The sequence below is a fragment of the Solea solea genome, chromosome 15 (genome assembly GCF_958295425.1).
Source record: "Solea solea chromosome 15, fSolSol10.1, whole genome shotgun sequence".
NCBI lineage: Eukaryota > Metazoa > Chordata > Actinopteri > Pleuronectiformes > Soleidae > Solea > Solea solea.
The window spans coordinates 7,651,619-7,672,319 of NC_081148.1; the positions used below are offsets into that span (position 1 = coordinate 7,651,619).

Here is a 20,701-nt window from a genome sequence, read left to right on the forward strand (position 1 = left end):
AATGACTACCCTCATGTCAGACCACAAAAGCCAGCATCACCAACCATATCAAAGCTATAAATAGCATTTCTCTGTGTTCAAAAGACCCACTGCCCTCAAACCGTTTCTTGAGAATTCACCATAATTCACCGCACTGTGGTCACTCTTGAGTGTAAAATTACAGTAATAATCGCAAAGAAATACTGCATGTTATTTTTGTTTCCCCTTTTGTTAACTAGTGCTGCTGTGAAATATGCAGGTTTTAGAAAGAATATTTGAAGACTTTCGTACATAAACGGTAAAATATGGCATGCCACTGATACACAGTTATACAACATATACAGCTGCAGCACAGAGTTACAGCGTGTAGCTTTTCCTGGTTGTGTTTGGATGAGTGTTAATTTTTTGTGACTCTGTATTTTAAGGGCCAATATATTAGATACTCTTTGAACAAACCATTTCACTGTTTCCTCATTGTGTGACCTGACCTGACATCCTGTTTCAACCTGATAGGGAACACAGTTGTACTGAAAAGTACAACAAACAGGATACAAAATCAAAGAGGATACATGTTATTTTAGCACCCTTTTTTTCCCCCACTGACATGAAACAACAGCTGTTAAATATTTTTCAGGGATAGTAAGAAAATGACCTGAAGTGAAACTAAACACTCAGTAGTCTCATGACCAAATAAAGTACTTTGCATCAGTTTATAAGGTTATAAACAAAGGTGATAATGTTCAAGATGACCATGTTTATTACACATTTATAGTTAGAATCGCTCATTCTGATGTGGTAAAAGAACCAAAACACTTCCCTAGTGCAGACCATGTCATGTTGGTATCACTAAACCAAGCCACTTTAAAATGATGATCATTATTTATTTCTTCATTCATTCATTTATTTGTTTGTTTGTTTAATCATTTATTTGTTTATGTATTTATTTCATTTAAGAAGGATGATCATGATCTGAATCAAATGTTCATTGCCTTCACAGCCACCAGATCTCAACCCAGCTGAACATCTGATAAGATAAGATAAATTGAAATACTATCTACTGAATGAGAATATGTAATACAATTTAGATGTAATACTTTGGTGATTACAGGAACAACTGGTGACAGTTATGCAAACCATGGGAAACGTTTCATTTGTACATTCTGTGCAGGAATGACCTGGAGGGGTCAGCAGTGGTGTAACTAGAGTGAGCAAACAAGACCACTAACCAGGTATCTTCTGTGTCTCACTTAATAACCAGAAAATGGTTATCATCACCCTCACCTTCATGCGCAGATGTGGTTTAGCTCACTTGAGCTCAGTTATCTGTGGTTTGCAGTGCAACATCGTGGAGAACAGGGACGTTGCAGCTGGACAGACAAAGCAGGAAATTGCCCCGTTCCCGTCTCTCAAGAGTCACTGCTGATTTCATGTGAAAGCAGCAAAAAGAAGAGGGGATGGAACCACTTAGACAATATGAATTAATTTTGCCAAGGTTTTATTTGTTGATAAATGTCAATTCAATGCTTACAGGCTCATCAGTATTAGCTTCAGTCTTAAGCAACACTAAAGGAACAGATATTAATGGCTATTTCTGTCAATCTAGGGGTGAGGTGGGGGCTCTCTCTCACACACACACACACACAGTCAATAGAGGAAGAGAATAGTCTGGAGGTCTCTGACCACAGCATCCTGAATATGCTTTCCTCTTGGCCCCAACAAAGCAAACACAGCAAAGAAGACTGAGCTCAGAGACACAGATAGACACACGGAGACACACAGAGACACACAGATACACACACACACACACACAGAGAGACACACAGAGACACACAGAGACACACAGAGAGCAGCAGAGCCAGAGAGACGTTAAGAGTGAAAAGGTAACAGAGGCGAAGTATCTGCACACCTGGTTCCTGCTGTGTTGTTCAAAGTACAAGTCGCGATAGATTGAAGAAGAGAAGTAGTGGTTGGAACCAAACCACTGAAAACAACTATGTGCCACTATGTTTAAATGTTTTCTTTGTAATCATGACCAACACTTAACTGTCAGCGATGCCTCAGATGGTATTTTTTTTCAAATTTTCAATTTCACATGTAGTTTCACTACATTTCCATTTAACATACTAGACATTTTATGTTATCGTTTGCTCCATCTGACATCAATGGACAGGTTCAAACACTGGCTGGGTTGCAACATACAAGCCTCACCCTTTTTGTGTGTTAATATGTTGACATGTGCTGTACATGTTCCTACAACTATGTCACCGCGTAGCCCCTCTGATCATTTGATGAAGAACCAATTGTTTTGTAGAATATGCAACATAGACCAAAACTAAATGTAGATTTTAACCTTGTGGCACTCTACAAAGCTAGAGCTACTGAAGTAGATGCCAACTCCAAGGTCTTTATGATATTTTGCCTTAGATTTACATGATAGCAATTGTCACTCAATGACATGGGCGTTTGTGGGCTCCTTAACATATTTGTCAGCCACCATAAGTCTTCCTGTGGACATGTTGAGGCTTCTGTATGAAGCAAATGATCTAGATTTGTTGTAAAATAACACATATTTATAGCTGTTTATTTTATGTAAGTAGTGCACTCCACGTGATATATACAAAGTGGATCTGCGTGCAATGAAATTTCTGTTGGACAAAAAAGCAAAATGTCTTTTTGTCATCTCACCTTGAAACCACAAAGGATTAAAAACTGTTACTTCTCTCTTTCTGTGCAGATGGAGGAATCCACCCTGCCGGACTGCTGCTCTGACTCATGCACACGTGTATGTGTGTGTGTGTGTGTGTGTGTGTGTGTGCGCTAATGAGTTGTGAGTATGTGTGTCTGTGTGTGGAAGACATATAATTATCTGAGCATGTGTTTGTGCCAAGCTGTGGAAGGCACAGTACTTTCCGTGTCCTGCAGATGAGCATGCACACACACACACACACACGCACACACTCACACACACACTATATGAGGACAAGAGGAAGAAAATAACAAGAGTCTGCTTCAGACAGTAAAAGGAAAGAGAAACATCTGTCCTCATTTCACCTAAATGAACTTTAATACCAACATGGAGCAACATGACCTCAAATGACCTGAGAGGCTGCTGGTGAAGGACCAAACTGGGATGTCCCACAATAAAGTCTAATTAATCTACAGCTTGTAAACATCATTTTTGCACCTGTGGTTTAGAATAAATGCTCTGAATGAAGACAGAGGACATAGTGTAGAGTTTACAGATTATACTACACCTAGTGGTGTAATGGTAGAAACTGGGTCACAATATTTTTACTCTTAAAACCATATGTACACTGAACCAATTCTTGCTTACTGTAATTATTCCTCCATGTTCTACACATAAAATATGTGTATTCAAAAATGTATCTTCAATTTAACGAGGAGCATAAACAATCCACTCTGTTATAATGTTTCTGTCACTGCTCAGTGTTGAGGGAAGTTATGAATATTCAGTGATATGGAAGTTAATGATTCAAAATGATTCTTTTTTTTGAGGTTTTGAAGTAGGTACATGTACTATTGAAATGTTTGTACTGAAGTGAGAATGATGACAAATTAGGAAAAACATCAACAAGTCTTTGCCACAACTGAGTACAATAATGCAATGATTATGATGGAACAATATAGAACAAATAACCTCTGCACTTTCATGTAAAAAGTTAAAAGGGCTTTATTTACAGAAAGTGAAACAGCATAATTACAATATTTTCAGTGTAAAATAAAAGTACAAAAAAAACCAAACATTGCTACAGTCGTACTGGGTACTTGTCATTTACTTTGTCGCTAAAATTCACACTCAGACTCCAACATTTGCATTTCTGCACAGCAAAGCACAACACAGGCTGCATTCATACCACACATTAATTATTATGTATCTGGGGTGATCCATTCACTTGTGGGAGGAGCCCATACACATGAAATCCCCACCTGACAGTCTCCATATTCATCTCCAGTGACCAAGTGTGATTGGATCTCCCATAAGTCAAGAACAAATACAGTTGTATACACAGTATTTTTAACCAACAGGAGGACAAAACTAAAAAAAGAAAGGAAAACAAAACACATGCAATACCACGGCGTGTTCCAGGCAAAGCGAATTATGCATCAAAAGACAGTTTAACACACTTGTAAAATATCCATTAGCTTTTGTGAACAAAGCCAGCCTATGCAATTTTTACGACTTACATTTGTTTGCAAAAAAGTACAGAATCCTCTTTATGAGGATGTGGCCCCTAGTAAAAAACAACAACAACAGTAGGTATAAATGTTAACTTTCCTCACAACAAAATTTCAAAGAGTCTCCCGTTCCTTTAAAAAAAAGTTTCAAGACAAATACATATCTGGAACACAGTTTCCTGAAGGGGCTCCAGCAGAGTTGATGCTGGAAGTCAGACGTAAGCAGTGAATCAACACAGGTTTCCATTTCAGTTTCAGAAGGCGGCAATTCATGTTTCTGTTTCCACCCTGCCATGCTCTCTCCTCTCACACTCCAGCTGTAATACAGTACTTCAAAATGAGGTCTTGGGTTTCACATGGCACAATATCACAAGTCAACATGCAGTCACAGCGCTGTCAGTGTCACAGCGAGGAGGGTGTGTGTGTGTGTGCGTGTGTGTGTGTGTGTGTGTTGGGGGGGGGGTTAAGGGTTAGGGTGCACAGGAAGAGTGCAAGATGTTGGTTTGTGTGAAATGTTCATCTTTTTTTCTCCAAATGACTGTCAGGAAAGGAAAAGAGAAAGAGGGAAACGCAACTAGAAACTGAAAAGTGCAACAAAAGAGTGGTGATTTCATGACACAACAAGTTTTTTAAGCTTAACTTTTTACACTTGTAACAGTGGAAGTCGCTTTGCCCAGGCTCACATTTCAAATGATTTGAATGGTGTGGGGTAAGACTGAAGAGTTAAGAATTACATTTTAAGTCCTAGGACATTAATAGTGGTTAGATTTCTCTCTCAGTTTCCACCCTGACCCTTGATTTTATTGAAAACAATAAAACACCTGCTATGCTCATTCTCAGTGGGATCAACACACAATGCATTTTCTTCCATTTTTTGTTTTTTATAGTCAGTATGTGTCTATTTGTGTTCATTTTGTGTTGCTTCCAACAACTATTGTTGAGGATTCTAGCCCTGCCTCGGGGTTATGCTTTGTGTTGCTGTCGGTTTGTGCACTTCACGTCTAATCCACTGTTTACGACATGTAACTTTGGGATCTCTGTCCTCAAACCACTATTCTTTGTGAGACGGCTGCCATGTCAGATGTGGATTAGTCTGAGGGATTTCTACATCTGTACTAAAGCAGCTCCTTCTGTCCATTTTGTCCAGGGAAATGAATCAGTCATGTCACTTTAATGCAGCAACACTGTGAGACCTTTTTGAATATGACACAGCTGATTTAAAACAGGCCGATCACCGAGCGGAGAGGTGACGCAGTTTTCGAATGAGAGTTTAAAATGATGTTGAAAGCCAAATCACACTTAATCTGTGATGAATGGGTGTTGACAGAACTGTGCAAACATCCAAGAGTGACTCAAACACACTCGGATGAATTTGGTTTTTAATTGTGTAACAAACTCCTGTTGCCTCTCTGATTTGCACTTCTTGTCTGGGTAACCTCAGAGGGAATGAAACACATTTGTTCCAACACACACGACACAAATAACAAGGGCAAAGTCATTTTGTCCACCTCTCAGTTAAATTGCATTGCAAGGGCATTTCTCTGACTCTTGATGTAGAAATCTGGGACAGCCAAACTAACCTGATTATCCCAGTTTCAAATATTACCAGTTAATCTAAAGTTATGTTTTGATTTTTTTTAAGGAAGGGAGTGTAGTCGAGTCACTAAAAAGAGTCTGTGTCATGTCATCTCCAGTGCTCCACTGACATAAATAAATAGGGATCAACATTTAACACTAATTATTTAATTCCTTGATTGATGTCACTGTCACTTTATGTAAAATATGTGAATGTAAAACATAATATTATGGCCACTTCTTAACAGTGTAGGCTGTAAACACATCTAACTCTCATTAAAACTGCAGTGAGTGCAGCTAGTTTAGTTTAAATATGTGTTGAAAATATCTATATTCTGACTGCTGTCAGTGATCTAGAGTGTTTGCTCTGTGACTTTGTTGTCTGTCTGTCTGTCTGTCTGTCTGTCTGTCTCAGGGCTCTGACAGTAAATCTAGGGGAATGAAGTGCTTCATCCAATCAGGAGCAAGAACTCTAAAAAGAGGCGGTTCTCTCTGAACAGGAGGTGAAGCTGGACAGGAACAAGGGAAATGTTAACGGTAGCAAATGACGGGAAGAAAAAGAGGAGCTTTAATACAGAAGAGCTTCATTATGATATGATAAATGAGTGGCAGAAATCAACAGACCAAACAGTCAACACTCGAGTCCGAGTAAGAACCAAACAAGTTCTATTTCACATGTCACGTGAGCTCTGGATGACAACACTGACTGGTTAGTTTGGCTTATGTACCCAACAGGAGTATTGTCTTAATAAAATGTTTTGAGATAATGTTCAGGCACGTTGATAGATATTTAGTCTGTTGACTCCGGTCCAGTCAGTGCTGGTGACATGATTAAGTTACACTGTACGCAGTGAGGACTCAGCTGATCTTATCTCTGCTAAGGATGGAGGATGTGACTTTGATGAGTTCAAACACAATAAGCCGGATGTTTGTCGGGTTTGGTGAGTTTTCTTTTCTTGGTCTGGATCAGACAGGAAAATGTGGCCCAAACTGTGCTCTAATCATTAGAGCACAGTTTGGGCCACATTTTCCTGTTTAATGGACACGTGGTAAACTTCCCTCATAGTAAACTCAAATGTTCTTTAATTAACCTATGATAAAAAAAAATATAAGGTGCTTGGGTCAATTTCTTCTTTGCTTATTTATTAGTTTTTACAAACACTTAAAACTGTTTGCTGAAGACACCAACAGAAAACTATCCACTTATCCACACAAGAGGCATTTCATATTTTTATGCATAAATGAATAGAACAGGCTGTTTTATCGTTCAGCTTTATCTGACAACACGTGTCTCAGTAATCACATATCAAGCACTAACTAGTAAAATAAAAAGCCTTGCCAGAACTGATATGTTTCAATAAGCACAAAGAATAAATGTACCTCCTCTGAATCTGTATCTCCACTGTTTGCTGTTACTGTTAGATAACCAGCCAATAACAAAAAACCCTCTTCGACGCCACATGATTCAGTTTTTGGTTTCTATCCAGAAATCTCTGCCGTGAGTGTTTAATGACCTGGCAGGCGTGAGGAAACTTGGCCTGAGTCTGAATCACTAAGCTAATAAATGGATAACATGACCTTGTCTACAAACCAATGCACGTAAGCTGCACCCAGTCTGGCTGTTATAATGGTAAATCCAGAGGCTGACACAAAGAACAGTAGAAGACAGAACGGTTTGACCACTTGTTATAGAAACAAAACAACAACGTCGACGTGAGGTTGGTTGATATGAAAGGCAGAAGATGAGTAAACACGTCTGCATGGAATGACACCGTTTAATAGTTTAAATGACTGAAATCAGGAAATGGAATATTTGCATTCACATGTGAAGTTATAGGTGAAGTGAAGGTTTTAGGTAAGAAAAAAAAAGATTCTGAAATGTTTGTAGCTGTGGTGGAGGTGTGCCATGTGCTAAATGGCACAGGCTTATGTGTGTGTGTATGTGTGTGTGTGTGTGGTATCAGTTACTCAGAGGCTAGTACGGTTTCATCAAATTAGTATAAGAAGAGCATTTTTACTTGTTCTTCACAGTGAATGAAAAAAAAGGTATCATTAAATCTGTCTGGGCAGGTTTCCACATGAACAGGTCAGACCATCCATTTTATACTAACTGCTGTTTAGTAAGTTGTAAAGGACTTGGGAAACATTAGTTTTGCAATTTTCCACGACTATAAATTTTGCTCAGCAGCCTTAAAGTACCTTTGAAAGAATAAATCCATGTTACAGGAGGAGCAGGAGCTGCTGTGGCTCAAATTTAACTAAATAAAAATAACAATTGACCTTTTCTCTAATGGAAAATGTGGTTCATAGACTAATTATTTGAGATGTCCATGTATCATGTGCTGCTTAGTGCAGGACACATATATTCTAGATAGTTTATTTTAGTCAGCCAGTGATGTCTTTTACAATCGGTCAATGTTCTGAACATCATCCTGAACAAGGGCTTCACATCAAATGTTTAAACACTTCTTCCTGGAATATGAATCTGGATTACATCTGCATAATATAGCATGACATGACATTTGATGGTCATCACTCAACAGCCGTGTCATTTAGTACTCAAATGATTCAAAGGCGACAATTCTGCGATTAAAAACACAAACATACAGTTGACGTGTCGAAGACATGAGACGCATTTCATGGTAGCAAAAACTTTTGATGAAAAATGCTGGATAAAAATTCAATCTTTGGCCTGGTCACCACACATGTCATGAGTTCGTTGCATGCTGGATCCTAACGTGACGGTGGAGTGCATCATTTTTCCCTGCCTGAAACGGTCAGGGGGAAAAGATGTGGGAAAGTTCTATTAACGGGACCCTCGTTCTTTTACAACCCTGGGTCTGTGGAGTTGATCTCCCAGGGAAACTCATAAGTTCTGTACAAAAAGGGAAAAACCTCTTAATAAAAGCTTCTTTTCAAGAAAAAAATAGTATGAAAAAATGTGTACAAGGCACAGTTGAATTTCCACAGGCATCATTTTGCAGAGAGGCATATTTGGGTGACATGTCCGCCTCGACGCTGGTAAAGAGTGCAAACTCCTGGCTCTTTGGTTGCGTCGCAAAGGCTCAGAAACCATGAAGGAAAAACGCAGGTGCAAAATTTAAAAAACACGGCCATTTTAGAGTTCCTTAAAGGTGTAAAAGAAATAATCTCCATTAGAAAATTAAAACAAGCAGAGTCCAAAGGCTGGAGAGTGAAAAATAGGTCCCTCACAATACAAGATGTGACAGATCCAAAAACACAAATAAATGATTGAAGGGAAAAAAATGCTACGTCTGCTGGGTTTTTCCAAAGGCTAAACCTGAGAGTGGTCCTGGCTGTTCGTACTGCTTTGCAAGTAGATTATCCGTCCAATCACAAGGAGCAGGATGCCCATGCAGAACAGCACAGTGGGCTCCTGGTGGACATGCGGCAGCGGGTATGGATGAATGACAACATGTCTATTTCTGCCAGCCGCCGCACCCTGCAACGAAAAAGGAGAAGAGAAGAAGAAAAAGAGGTTTTTACGGCATTGATGAGAGAATCATGATCGCACACAACTGATACATCTTGGGTGAAAATTTAAACAAATATTTAAGCTGCTATGGGAAGTGAATGTTCCTGTTGCGTGACTCACCCGCTCATTTGTAATTACCTGTGAGCGCAAACACAACGTGTAAATATTCTGTTTTCTTAGAGAAAAGAAGAGAAAAGGCACGGCTTATTATTGCCATTATTTCTGTAACATTCTCAACACTGATTGGCTTTCAAGACATCAAAACATGAACATCATTTGTTAAAGTTAAAATCAAGCAAATGGAGTGAATGAAATCCACATTAAACTCCTCAAGTATTTATGTACTAAATGGATGAAATCGGGTGACATGATACAACGTTTTTGCTGAATCATTGCCATTAACGACATGTTCTGAGTGTGTTGTGACATGACACTCTGGTGTTGCAGAGGGAACCCTTGAAGAAACACACACATACACACACACAGAAGGTGGGCTTATATCCACAGGAAGCAGGTAAGTACAGTTTTCAACATCCTGCCACCTCTCTTTACCCTCTGCATGTCCAGGTGTGAATTCTTCATGTCACTATAGGCAATGTGGTGTAGTGTATGTGTGTGCATGCATGTGCTTGTACAGTACATACATGTTTGTGTCGACCATAAACCTTATAAATCAAATCAAGTGAGAACATTTTGTGAAAGTGAGGACAATTGACTACATGCACGGTCACTTCCTAGTATTTAATAAGCCAGTTCCAATATTTCCGGTAAGCTGTCGGCCAAACATGCAAAGATGTTTTATAGCTATTGTCTGCAGAAGTCACCAAGAGTTTTTAGTGATGAATTACAGAGTTTAGTGGCGGCTGTGCAAAGCAGTGCTCTGCTGTTGTCCCCTCTAATGCTTACATTTTTCATTTTAGGCCACGTGTAATCACCCAGGGCTAACTACTAAAACAACTACTAAAAGTAAATGTTCCATGTTAATGTTTTTATTGATATCAGGTGTTTTAATCGCTTATGTTACCTTACAAAGTCCAAGTTTCCACTTAGCGACAACGGAACCAGAGGTTAAGAAGCTGGCTTATGTTTTATCAAAAATAGTAAGTGACGCTCGATGCATGTAGTCAGTTTGGCTGGTCAAAAAAAAGCCCTTAAAAGGGCTGTTTATGGGTAGATTTGGTTTTAGGGTTAGGGTTAGTTTCAGCTTAAGGTTAGGTTAAAGGTGTCAGTATTTATTTGTGATGTTAAGGGCAAGGGGCTAGGGAATGTGTTAAGTGTCCTCACAGAGAATGCTTTAAAATAATGTGTTTCTGTGTGTGTATAGGTGTGCGGGTATTACTAATGTTGTGGGGACCTAAAACTGTTTACACAGTCACATTATGGGGACTAAGGTTAGGTTGAGGTTAGGGTTAGGGTCAGGGTTAGGGTTAGGATTAGGCCAGTAGTAATTGTGGTTAATGTTACAGTAAGTCTCCAGGAAATGAATGTAAGTCAATGCAATGTCCCCTCAAGTCATGAATGTCCAACATGTGTGTGTGTGTGTGTGTGTTCAACTGTCCACTTGTATACATTTAGACTTGAGAGACATCTATACATTTGAATTTTAATGTAGAGCACAGTGGCACAGGAAAAAGAAAAAACTGATTCACAAGGTCTCATGACAAAGTGTTCAAAACCTGGCATTTTACATGTTATGTCTTCATATAGAAAACTGAAGTATGAATGAAATCACCTGCTGTCACAGCTGCCTTTCCTGTCTCTTAGTATTTCCAACATCCTTCCACAGTCATACAAACACATTTCAGCAGAAAGGACATTTCTCCTGGGAGAGCAATCACCAGGAAAACAAAGCGTTGATGTCCACGTTGCTGAGGAAATGTGGAAAGATGGCTGGGGATCTCCCAAGTGAATGAATGAAAACAAATTTGGAGATCATGTTTTCATAGCTCCAGTTTAAACAAATATTAAGGATGTTACGTTGAATTCAAAAAATTCCATTTGGCAGAAGACAGAAACACCACAACAGTAGAAGGTTGTGGGTGAGCTATGTTGCTTTCAGCCGAAGAAACTTGTACATGCTTGAAAGAAATCCTCAACTGCTGTTTACTCTAATAAAAAAAACTTTATAACACTCAGACTGGAGCGTTAACAAGAAAAACGAAGGCATTTACAAGTGCAGGAATCTGTTTTTTTCACTTGGATATGGACGCTTGGGCGTGAAGCCCTTCAAATACACACCATCCAGTTAGACAGTACAATACCATGCAGACATTGACTGGCACAGAACATGCCCCGAGGCAGGAGTGTGCTCTGAAAAACAGGAGAGACAGCGAGAGAGGGGGGAATCAATGTGGTGTGGTTTGATTTGAAAAGCGAGCCAAGAGCCACAGAAACCACTAATGCCAAAGGAGGAAACAGGTGAGGAGAAGACTCGTTATCCCTGTGATGAATCACACTCTGTAATTCTGACTCTTACCAGGTTCAACAAACAGGTCACAAGTGACCTGGAAAAATGATCCGAGACAGATTTTCTGGTCAGAATGGTTTTGACAATGCCAGCGGATTCATGGACGCGGAGGACGAAAATCCCCGTAGCAAAGGCAGAAACAAGCATACACACTAGGACTGAACACTTTCGAAGGCAGTATCTAATTGCAGTTTCAAACTTTGGTTGAATATTCTCTGTGTAAAAGAGATTTAAAGCATACTTGGGAACATAATCTATTATGTTCCAAGGCAAGGAAAAGAGGTATAAGATGGGAACATGAACAGATTTACATTTTGAGCCTTAGTACTGTTTGGTATGGGACTTTTAGATCAGTTTGTGGTATAATCCTAACCTATCCCAAGCAAAGAAACTGTTACTATGGGTAAAGCCTGGGTTTAGATGTGTAGAGCAACACTCCCACCAGCCCATGTGTGTACAGTTAAAATGAATAATACATTAATAGTACAGTACCACATAGGCTTACCTGCTAAGCACCGTCTTTGTGTGCAGACTCTTACATTTGGTTCACCACCTCCATGTAAAGAATATATATATATCTGGAAAGGCACATTATTCTGACAAGAAATAAAGTCGTTGTTCTTTTTCCATCACATTAAGAAGTTAAATCAACATTTAAGGAGACACTTGGGTTGAAAGTATCACTGAAAGTGCAGAAGAGAACAGAAGAGCAGCTAAAACTAACCCTGGGTTTACCTCAGTGTCATCAAAAGAGTGTTGTGTTTGGCAGTAAGGTGAAGAGACAACTCTCCAAACATAGATTTTAGGGGATTTGGTTTCACCCGCAACCTGTACATCTGTCATTATCATCAATCAGGGCTTATGTGGATGTCAAAGAAGTGAAAACCCATTAATTCAGCCTCCACTTCTATTTGGCAGCTCGACAGTTTGCTGGTTGACATCACAAATTAGAGCTTTGCCTTTGTTTTGAGAAGTCGTTAAAGCAGCTAAGAGGTTGCAGTGTTCCTTTGATTATTCATTTTTCCAGCTTACATCATTTCTAGCCTTCAGTGACACTATTATTAGAGATTTTGAATTGAATTTTCCTACAGCAGCATTTATCATGTCGCTCATTAGAGACTCATCTCTTACTAAGAGCAGCTTTTGAGGACAGACACACGGTTTGCAAGGTTTTTATTGGCACAGTTTTCTGTGCTTTTAATTCACCGACCCCTGTAACGACGTGATCAAGATGGTCAGCAGTCAGCGGAGTAGAGGGAGGGGAGGAGCCAGACCAGCAAACGAGTGACTGAGACTCAAGGCAACAGCTTGTTTCACTGTTTCGTGTTCATTTTGTGTTTTGTGTTTTCAAGGATCATCGATGATGTACAGTGCTTTAAAAAATGAATCAGCCCACCACCCAAAGCCACAGCTGCCCTAAATTAACAACATTGGTAATTATCAAGATTAGTTTTCATGTTTGTATGTAGAAGCTCTTTAATGCTAAAACGTAGCTATTACTTTTGAATGTTTGAATAAATGTCCCAGTCACTCTTGCTCTGCTGCTGCATACGCAAACACTCCCTCAGTCAGATCTGATAGTATTGCTTGACAGAGCCTGTTTTCACTGAATGTGACTAAATGACTGACTAAATCTATTTCACACCTTCTGTTAATGAAAGTGCAGGGAGAAACTGTCAATGATGACATGAGAGGAGGATGTGGTGTACCTAAGATGAGCCGGCTCTTAATGTATGTGTTTATGAAAACTGAAAAATGTACATCTGACTAGTTTGTGGTTTCTACATGTAGTGTGCATAAACACATGACGCAGTATCAGAAGTGATCGGATCGCTGGCCCACATTTGACAGAATAATTGAGAATGTTTGTATAAGTGTTTAATTGCATTGAAACGAAAATCAATTGGTTTTCGAAGACATACTCTGTAGCAATCTGCAGTAATCTGCACCATTAGATGTCACTAATTCTTCCACAGTGGACCTCCAAGCTATATTTTCACACTTGTTATCTTAGATTAAGATAAAGACTGGCGAGCAAGTGGCTGTGCTTCGCCCAAACAGCTACCAGCACCACTAAAAACTCATAAATCAACATGTGGCATCTTGTTTAAATCACAAAAAAAGAAGGTTATGCCAAACAGGTTAGTGTAAGCTGAGTGTTCTGGGAATACAAATAACTGCCTATGATTAAGAAACACCACGCAGACAATTGGGCTGCTCTGTTATTTGGGTGATTGGTCGTATTTCAAGTTGAGAGGTATGACTTTCACTACAATTAGAAGCAGATGTACCGCTCAGCTGACAAACTGCAGGCTTTAGAGTCTGATATGAGGCCAAAAGTGGTCTCACAAAACACTCTACCTTTTCAATCTTCTACCTCAGTATTGCACACAAACACACACACGTGTGTGGATCCTCTAATAGTTTCATCATTTGAACTCTTACCTCAACTAACCTCCTTAATCATCTAAGTAACTGTGACAGTAGACGATTCTAGCAAGTAGCTCACAAAGACACAAATGATCTAAGACACTGGACACAAAACCCTCCATGAGCTTGTGTCAATGCCTGTCTCTCTGTCAATCAATCAATCAATCAAACAAGATGATAGTTTATGTCCGACTTAGATGTTGTTATCTAGTTACTTCAAACTGTTTATGTTGGTGGGAAACTCTCGCATCCAAAATTTCCATTCACAAACTAAAGCAAAAAAAAAAAAAGTGGTGTCTGAGTTTCCCCATCAGCTCTTGAATGCACCATCTTTTCACAATAAACGGTGCAGTAGTGAATAATCCAACTCAAGCGTACTGTGTGTAATAATGGAAACAAATATTGCAGTGATGTAAAATACACTGTATGTGAAAAAAACAAAAAAACAAAAAGCTTTGTCAACAAATGACTGACAGGTGAATATCAAAAGGTCAAGAAGTGATATTTGTAATACCGCTAAGACTTCAGGAAAGGAGACAAGTCTGACGCTGAGGATTTACATTTCTCAGCTAGGTTTGTTGCTCTTCTTCTTCTTCATGTCTCTTTGTTTTCACAGTGGAAACACTGAGTCAGTCAGTTCCAAAAAGCTCATGTGACTTTGTTTGGTTACTACAGCTTACTATGCTTCCTCGCAAAAATAGACACACACACACACACACACACACACACACACACACGAGAGAGAGAGAGAGAGAAACATTTAACTCCTTTTTTCCAGAGCAAACCCTTATATAAACATCTGTCCGGACAGGACATTGTCCTTTGCATGCAAACTCACACATTACACATCGACACCCACTCACAGTGTTTGCATTAAATGACACTTAGGTGACTTTGATGACAGGCATCACACGGCGTCTCTGTCACCTCTCGTACTATTCCGTTGTTATTTATCACTGCCGTCTCCTTCCCTACAGACATTTGAGGTTGTGCGACTGCAAAACAGCAACCTCGGTGTCGTGTTTTACAAAATACCAACAACGCACTTGAAAGTGAGGGACGGTTCAAAAACACAGTTTTTGCTCTCCGAGTGTTTTAAGCAAATTCAATCGCACACAAACAAAAACATGAGCAGCCAGTCAGTGACACCCGACTGGTCCACATTGTTCCTCAGGGTTATTTCTGTCCACAGGACAAAGGGTTTTTACCTCCTACTAAAAGAGTGTGTGTTGGAGTTTCTGTGTGTGTGTGTGTGTGTGTAATTTTTGGCAGGATAATTAGACCTTGTGCTTTGCTCTCTTAGAGTTGTTTAACCACAGGGCTGAGCCATAATGGACCTACACTGGCTCTCTCTCTCGCTCTCTCTCTGTCTGTCTCCCGCTCTCACACACATACACACACAGGTTTGTGCAGCTATTCTTCTAAGGACACTGCCTTGACTTCCATTCATTTAGACAGCCTAAACAAAGCATTATCTCTAACTAGTTAATGTCTAACCCTAACCTTAACCTAACCATAATTCAAATGTCAGCCATAAACTCAACCACTTCCTCAGAAATTAAGGTTTTCCCTCATTAGGACCAGGTTTTGGTCACCATGAGGACTACTGGTCCTAAAAAAGGTCAGTGTTTATGCCAAAAAGAGGTACACACACAGACACACACATGCCACTGAGCATGTTTGCAGATGTTTCAAAACAAACATGCACACATACTCACGCACATTTTGAGTAAATGTTTCACAGAGTGAGAGAGAGAGAGAGAGATGGAGAGAGAGAGAGGGTGGATTAAATGAGAACAAAGGAGAGAGAGACTGTGTGTGTCAGTGTTGGTAAGACGATGGAAAAACAAATAATTACTCATCATGTACTTGCTATCTTTCGTGACAATTAATCACTTCAATACAGTTTCTAAACACAAGTAGAGTGCTTCTCATTTTTCTGGCATTAATAAAATGAACTGAACTGGGAGGAAACACCAGAGTGTGTGTGTGTGAGAGAGTGTATCACAAATAACATTAGTCATTTTATAGCCTGAGGTGATGTGGCTCTGTGTCTTGGCAGACGCCTTCAAGCGGTGAAGGCAAATAAACTCTTTGTCATCGCTTTAAAGATGATAACAGCTGGTTAGCAACAATGTGAGAACTTGTAATAAAGTAGATAAGTATCCCCTTCAGTGTGATGAACAAATCCTCTTGCATATAAATATCACAAGGTCCATTTTTAAGCAGGAAAGCTAAATAGTGGAATAAATAGCCATTCAGGTTCACATTTCTCTATGGCAGGGCTTACAGATCTGTCATGTGACACAGGTGTCTGAGAACCAGTGATCTAGACCAATATAGTTTCCATGTCTCCAACATTTGTACATCTGTGTAAGACAGTGGGGGATGTTATACAACTTGTAGGTACTTTGTTATGAACCAAAGTTGAGGTGTGTCTATGACTTGAAGGGAACCTGGAGGCCTGTGCCAAATTTCATGGGATTCCATCCAACAGATATTGAGACATTTCACTCAAAGTCACAAAAGTCAGCGTCATGGTGTCACTGCAGGAAAGTTAATCAAAGTTCACCACATTAACATTTGGTTTTGTCCTGTGGGCATTGAAACGTTTGACTAAATGTCACCCAATAATTGTCAAGACATTTCCGTGAGACAAATCCGAAATGTTGATTTGATGGCGGTGATGTTCTGTGGATCACAAATGTCTGCTCAGAATATCTCTCCAGATCCATATGGGCAACATGTGTGCATGTAAATGTCTGCAGTAGTTGCTCAAGACAGACATTAATCTGTGGTTAATGTCAGCCAGAGATACTCAAAATGAGTAAATGCGTCCTGCCTCCTGCACGCTCAAGTCAGATGCCATCACATCGCCTGGATCCAGCAGGGATTCTCCCACTCAGCCAGAAAATCTCCTGCTGCTCTCGTCATATGTGAGCAGCAAATACCGGGATCTCTGGACATTATCCACAGTTCATGTCAGGAAACAGCTCATGTGATAAAGTACATCATCGCTAAACTGTCTTTAAAATAAAGCAGGAGAACATTTTGCTATTTATAAGTCGTCAAAGACGTTTCAAGAAGAGATGTCACGATTACACGATGGGTGATCCAGGTGCCACAATCATTCCAAATTCACCCCAGAGTCAGATAGGATTCATGATAACTAATCTATCCAGCTGAGCCTGTATGTTATCAAGTGCAAGGCATGTTTGAGGAAAGAAATTGAGTTCCTTTTTGTCAACGCTTAAATTGGGAGATACTGTAATTACCCCTGCAGAGTCCTTGGATTTGATCCAGGCTTCCTGGTAGGATCACCTCTTGAAGGCAAACTGCTCTCAGGAGAGGGATTTTGCATTGTGAATGGCAGAGAGTTGGCCTGATGCCTATTATGCAAAGGCCCCGATCGGATCACAGAGAAGCGTTGAGGATTTTAAGTGTGGAAAAGATCAGACGATAAGGCATTCCCCATCCTCAAAACAGGGTGACAGCCTCCAGCTGGAACAATGATAAGCAAATTATCTATTATCGTCTTCATGGCTAGTATTCCTGTTACTATTTTCCTTCTGCCCAATTCAAACGAGCCAACTTACCCCTACTGTGGTTACAGCTCAAATTAAATATTGGATGAAAAAGGAAACCCTTCTTAAACCTGACAACTCTTTTTATTTGGGAGTGAAATGATGTCTGCTATCTTCCTTAGCTTATGGGGTCAAATCTTGATCTGAATCATCAGGTCAAGAAAACATTGCAGTTTGTAATATGATCCAATGTTTTTATCTCTTAAATACACAGTATGTAACTTCTAACACTAGGGGTCTCTCCGACTTGTTTTCTGGGTAGAGCTTCAGTGGCAGAAATCACAAGAAACGAGTAGCAACGAGTAGTCCTGATCTATTAGTGACAGATTAACACAACTAAATACACACTGGCTAACTAGAGATGTGTTTCCCTCGTGGTACAGTTCACTTTGGTAAAGTAAGGTACGGTTTGGAGCTGTAAAGCCCTTGGTCAGGCTTGTGTTTCAAATGAGAAGAGTACCTTTACTTGGTTGGTGCGGTGTGCGCACTATTTGCGTACAACGTAACATAGACAACAGTCCGTGAACTTTTATATAAACACTGATTTCTATGGACTTTGTTGGAACATTGGAAAGTACACACCGAAAGAAAACTTTTTTTCAGATATTTTAATGCATAAATGTTACATAGTATATCTTTAACTGTCATATTCGCAAATCGAAACATTTTTGTACTCTTAACAAATGTGTTTTCTCATTTGAAGAGCAACATTTTGGGGCCAGTGAATATCTGCATCATAATGCTGTTTCTCACACATCGCAATACCTTTCCATTTGGATATTGTGGCATGTTGTCTCTCAGCTACAGTTTCTTAATTGTCAGTGTCTGATTAAAATGTATATTAAAAAAAAAACCTTCTGTTACTGAGCCCTCTTGAATGTACCCATGCATGAGCACTTGATCACACCTGGCCAGAGAACAGGGAAGAAGCCGCCGCGTTCCTCTTTTCTCTGCCTCCTCATTGTTTTGCAGTGTGAACAAATGCGTCTGGAATGTTCTGTACCGAAGGTCAGAGAGCGACGTATATACAGTCCTCTTTCTCTTTCTGTCTTCTCTGGCAGAGTAAGGTGTTGAGTCACACACGACTCATCGACTCATTTTCCTTTTTTTTTTTTTCCCCAATTATTCATTATGGTTCAGCAAAGAGCCGACCCGAGGCATAAGCGAACTAAGCGCCTGCTTAGGGCCCCATGACCAACAGGGGGCCATCTAGAGCATTCCATTACCTTAAATAATGTCATGTTCGTGCATGATGATAACATTACCCAAGTCAAGGCATGGCATAAAAAAACCTTTTGGACTAGTTATTCCTTCCACCTTAGAGCTTAGGTAGCGGTTATGTGCATTTGCACAGTGCATTGTACTAGAGCTGAAACGATTCATCGATGAATCGATTATTAATCAATTACTAAATTAATCGACAACTATTTTGATAATCGATGAATTGGTTTGTAGCTTTTTTCATGATTAAAACAAGATTTACGATTGTTTAAGCTTCTTAAATGTGAATATTTTCTTAATTTCTTTGCTCTGGATAACACAGAAATCATTAAAAGTGAATCATTTTGGTTTGTGGACAAAACAAGACATTTGAGAACATCATCATTTCCAGGTTGGACGAAATTTTTTAAGGTTTTCTGATATTTTATGGACCAAAACGATTAATCGATTGATCGAGAAAGAAATCGACAGATTAATCGATTATGAAAATAATCGTTAGTTGCAGCCCTACATTGCACATCGTTGCTTGTAATTGATGTGAGAGAGGAGGAGCATGCAACATCAAGAGGGAGAGGACAGAGAATGACATACTGAGATGTGTTTAAAATCACACAATTCCCCCAGAAGCATACTGCCATTTACTGCTTTTATTGCTATTACTAAAGGGACTTCACATAAAGGCAGAGGGGGTGGCCACCATAAAGCTTTCATTGTTAACTTGTTGTAAGTCAGTTGTTTGTTTATTGTCGTGTCTCCTTTTGCTGTTTTAAGCATAATTACAGAAAAAGAGTAAAATTCCCTGTATGTTCAGTCATACTTTGTCAACAAAGATGGAATGCTTACTCTATGAGTAGTGTGAGGTGTGCCTTAAAGGGGACATATTATGCAAAATCAACTTTTTAACCATTTTAATACTGATATTTGGGACTCTGGGGGCCCTACCAGTCGCCAAAGTGTGGAAAAACAATACTCAGTCATGTTTTCGTGGTTCCGCTTAGTGTAAGTATAGGCGATAAAACGCTCGATGTTGAATTCCCTGCGCTTATGACGTCAGCATGCGCATTTCACCACGAATGTTACCGCCCCACCAGTACGTTTACTTCGCAAGCTCCACCTTAGCTCCACCTTGTCCCTGCCAGAGTGCAGGCGAGGGAGGAAGAGCGGTATTATGTCAACGTGGCGGGACAAGTGTGCTGTTGGTGGCTGCACAGTGGAGCACAGTGTTTTACAGAGGATTTTATATATGAAGCTAATGTGCCGGATAAAGTCAGCAATCGTGTGTTCGTGTGTTCGCACCACTTCACATCAGACTGCGGCCAGCGGTTGCCGTATTTAGTCAGGGGACGTATTTCACCGACGTACAAACACACAAATTGTTAAGAAAAGATCACATAGAGCTCATAACTGACCATTCTGACACGTCCTAATTAAACATATTTGTTCAGTACGTCCTCCATGACCGGAGCACAGACTCAGTCTGATACAATCACATAAAGCAGCTGTTTATGCAGCTCGCCGCTGACGATCAGCGGTGTTGCACTCTCTGTGCAGCGGTGCTACACTCTCTGTGTCACCGATAGCCTAAACTGCCGCTGGTCTCCGGAGACTGTGCTCCGGAGACCTCACCACCGCTGACCACCTCCGGTGCTCCGGCGAGCTGGCGATCACCGTGTAACGCGCCACCGCTGTATCAGACAGTCTCCGGTCTGATACAGCAACATACAGTTTATTCAGCGCGCCGCTGCCGATCAG

The 20,701-nt window shown here is 40.0% G+C and overlaps 1 protein-coding gene across 1 annotated transcript in view; it reads right to left on the reverse strand.

Annotated features, from left to right (window-relative positions):
- Positions 1–3,652: 3,652 nt before the first annotated feature.
- Positions 3,653–20,701, reverse strand: part of LOC131473905 (bcl-2-like protein 11) — a 31,676-nt gene continuing 14,627 nt past the window's right edge. The window contains exon 4 of the mRNA XM_058651517.1: positions 3,653–9,214. Within this exon, the coding sequence (XP_058507500.1) occupies positions 9,047–9,214 (168 nt within the window). The 3' untranslated portion in view covers positions 3,653–9,046. The remainder of the gene's footprint in view (positions 9,215–20,701) is intronic.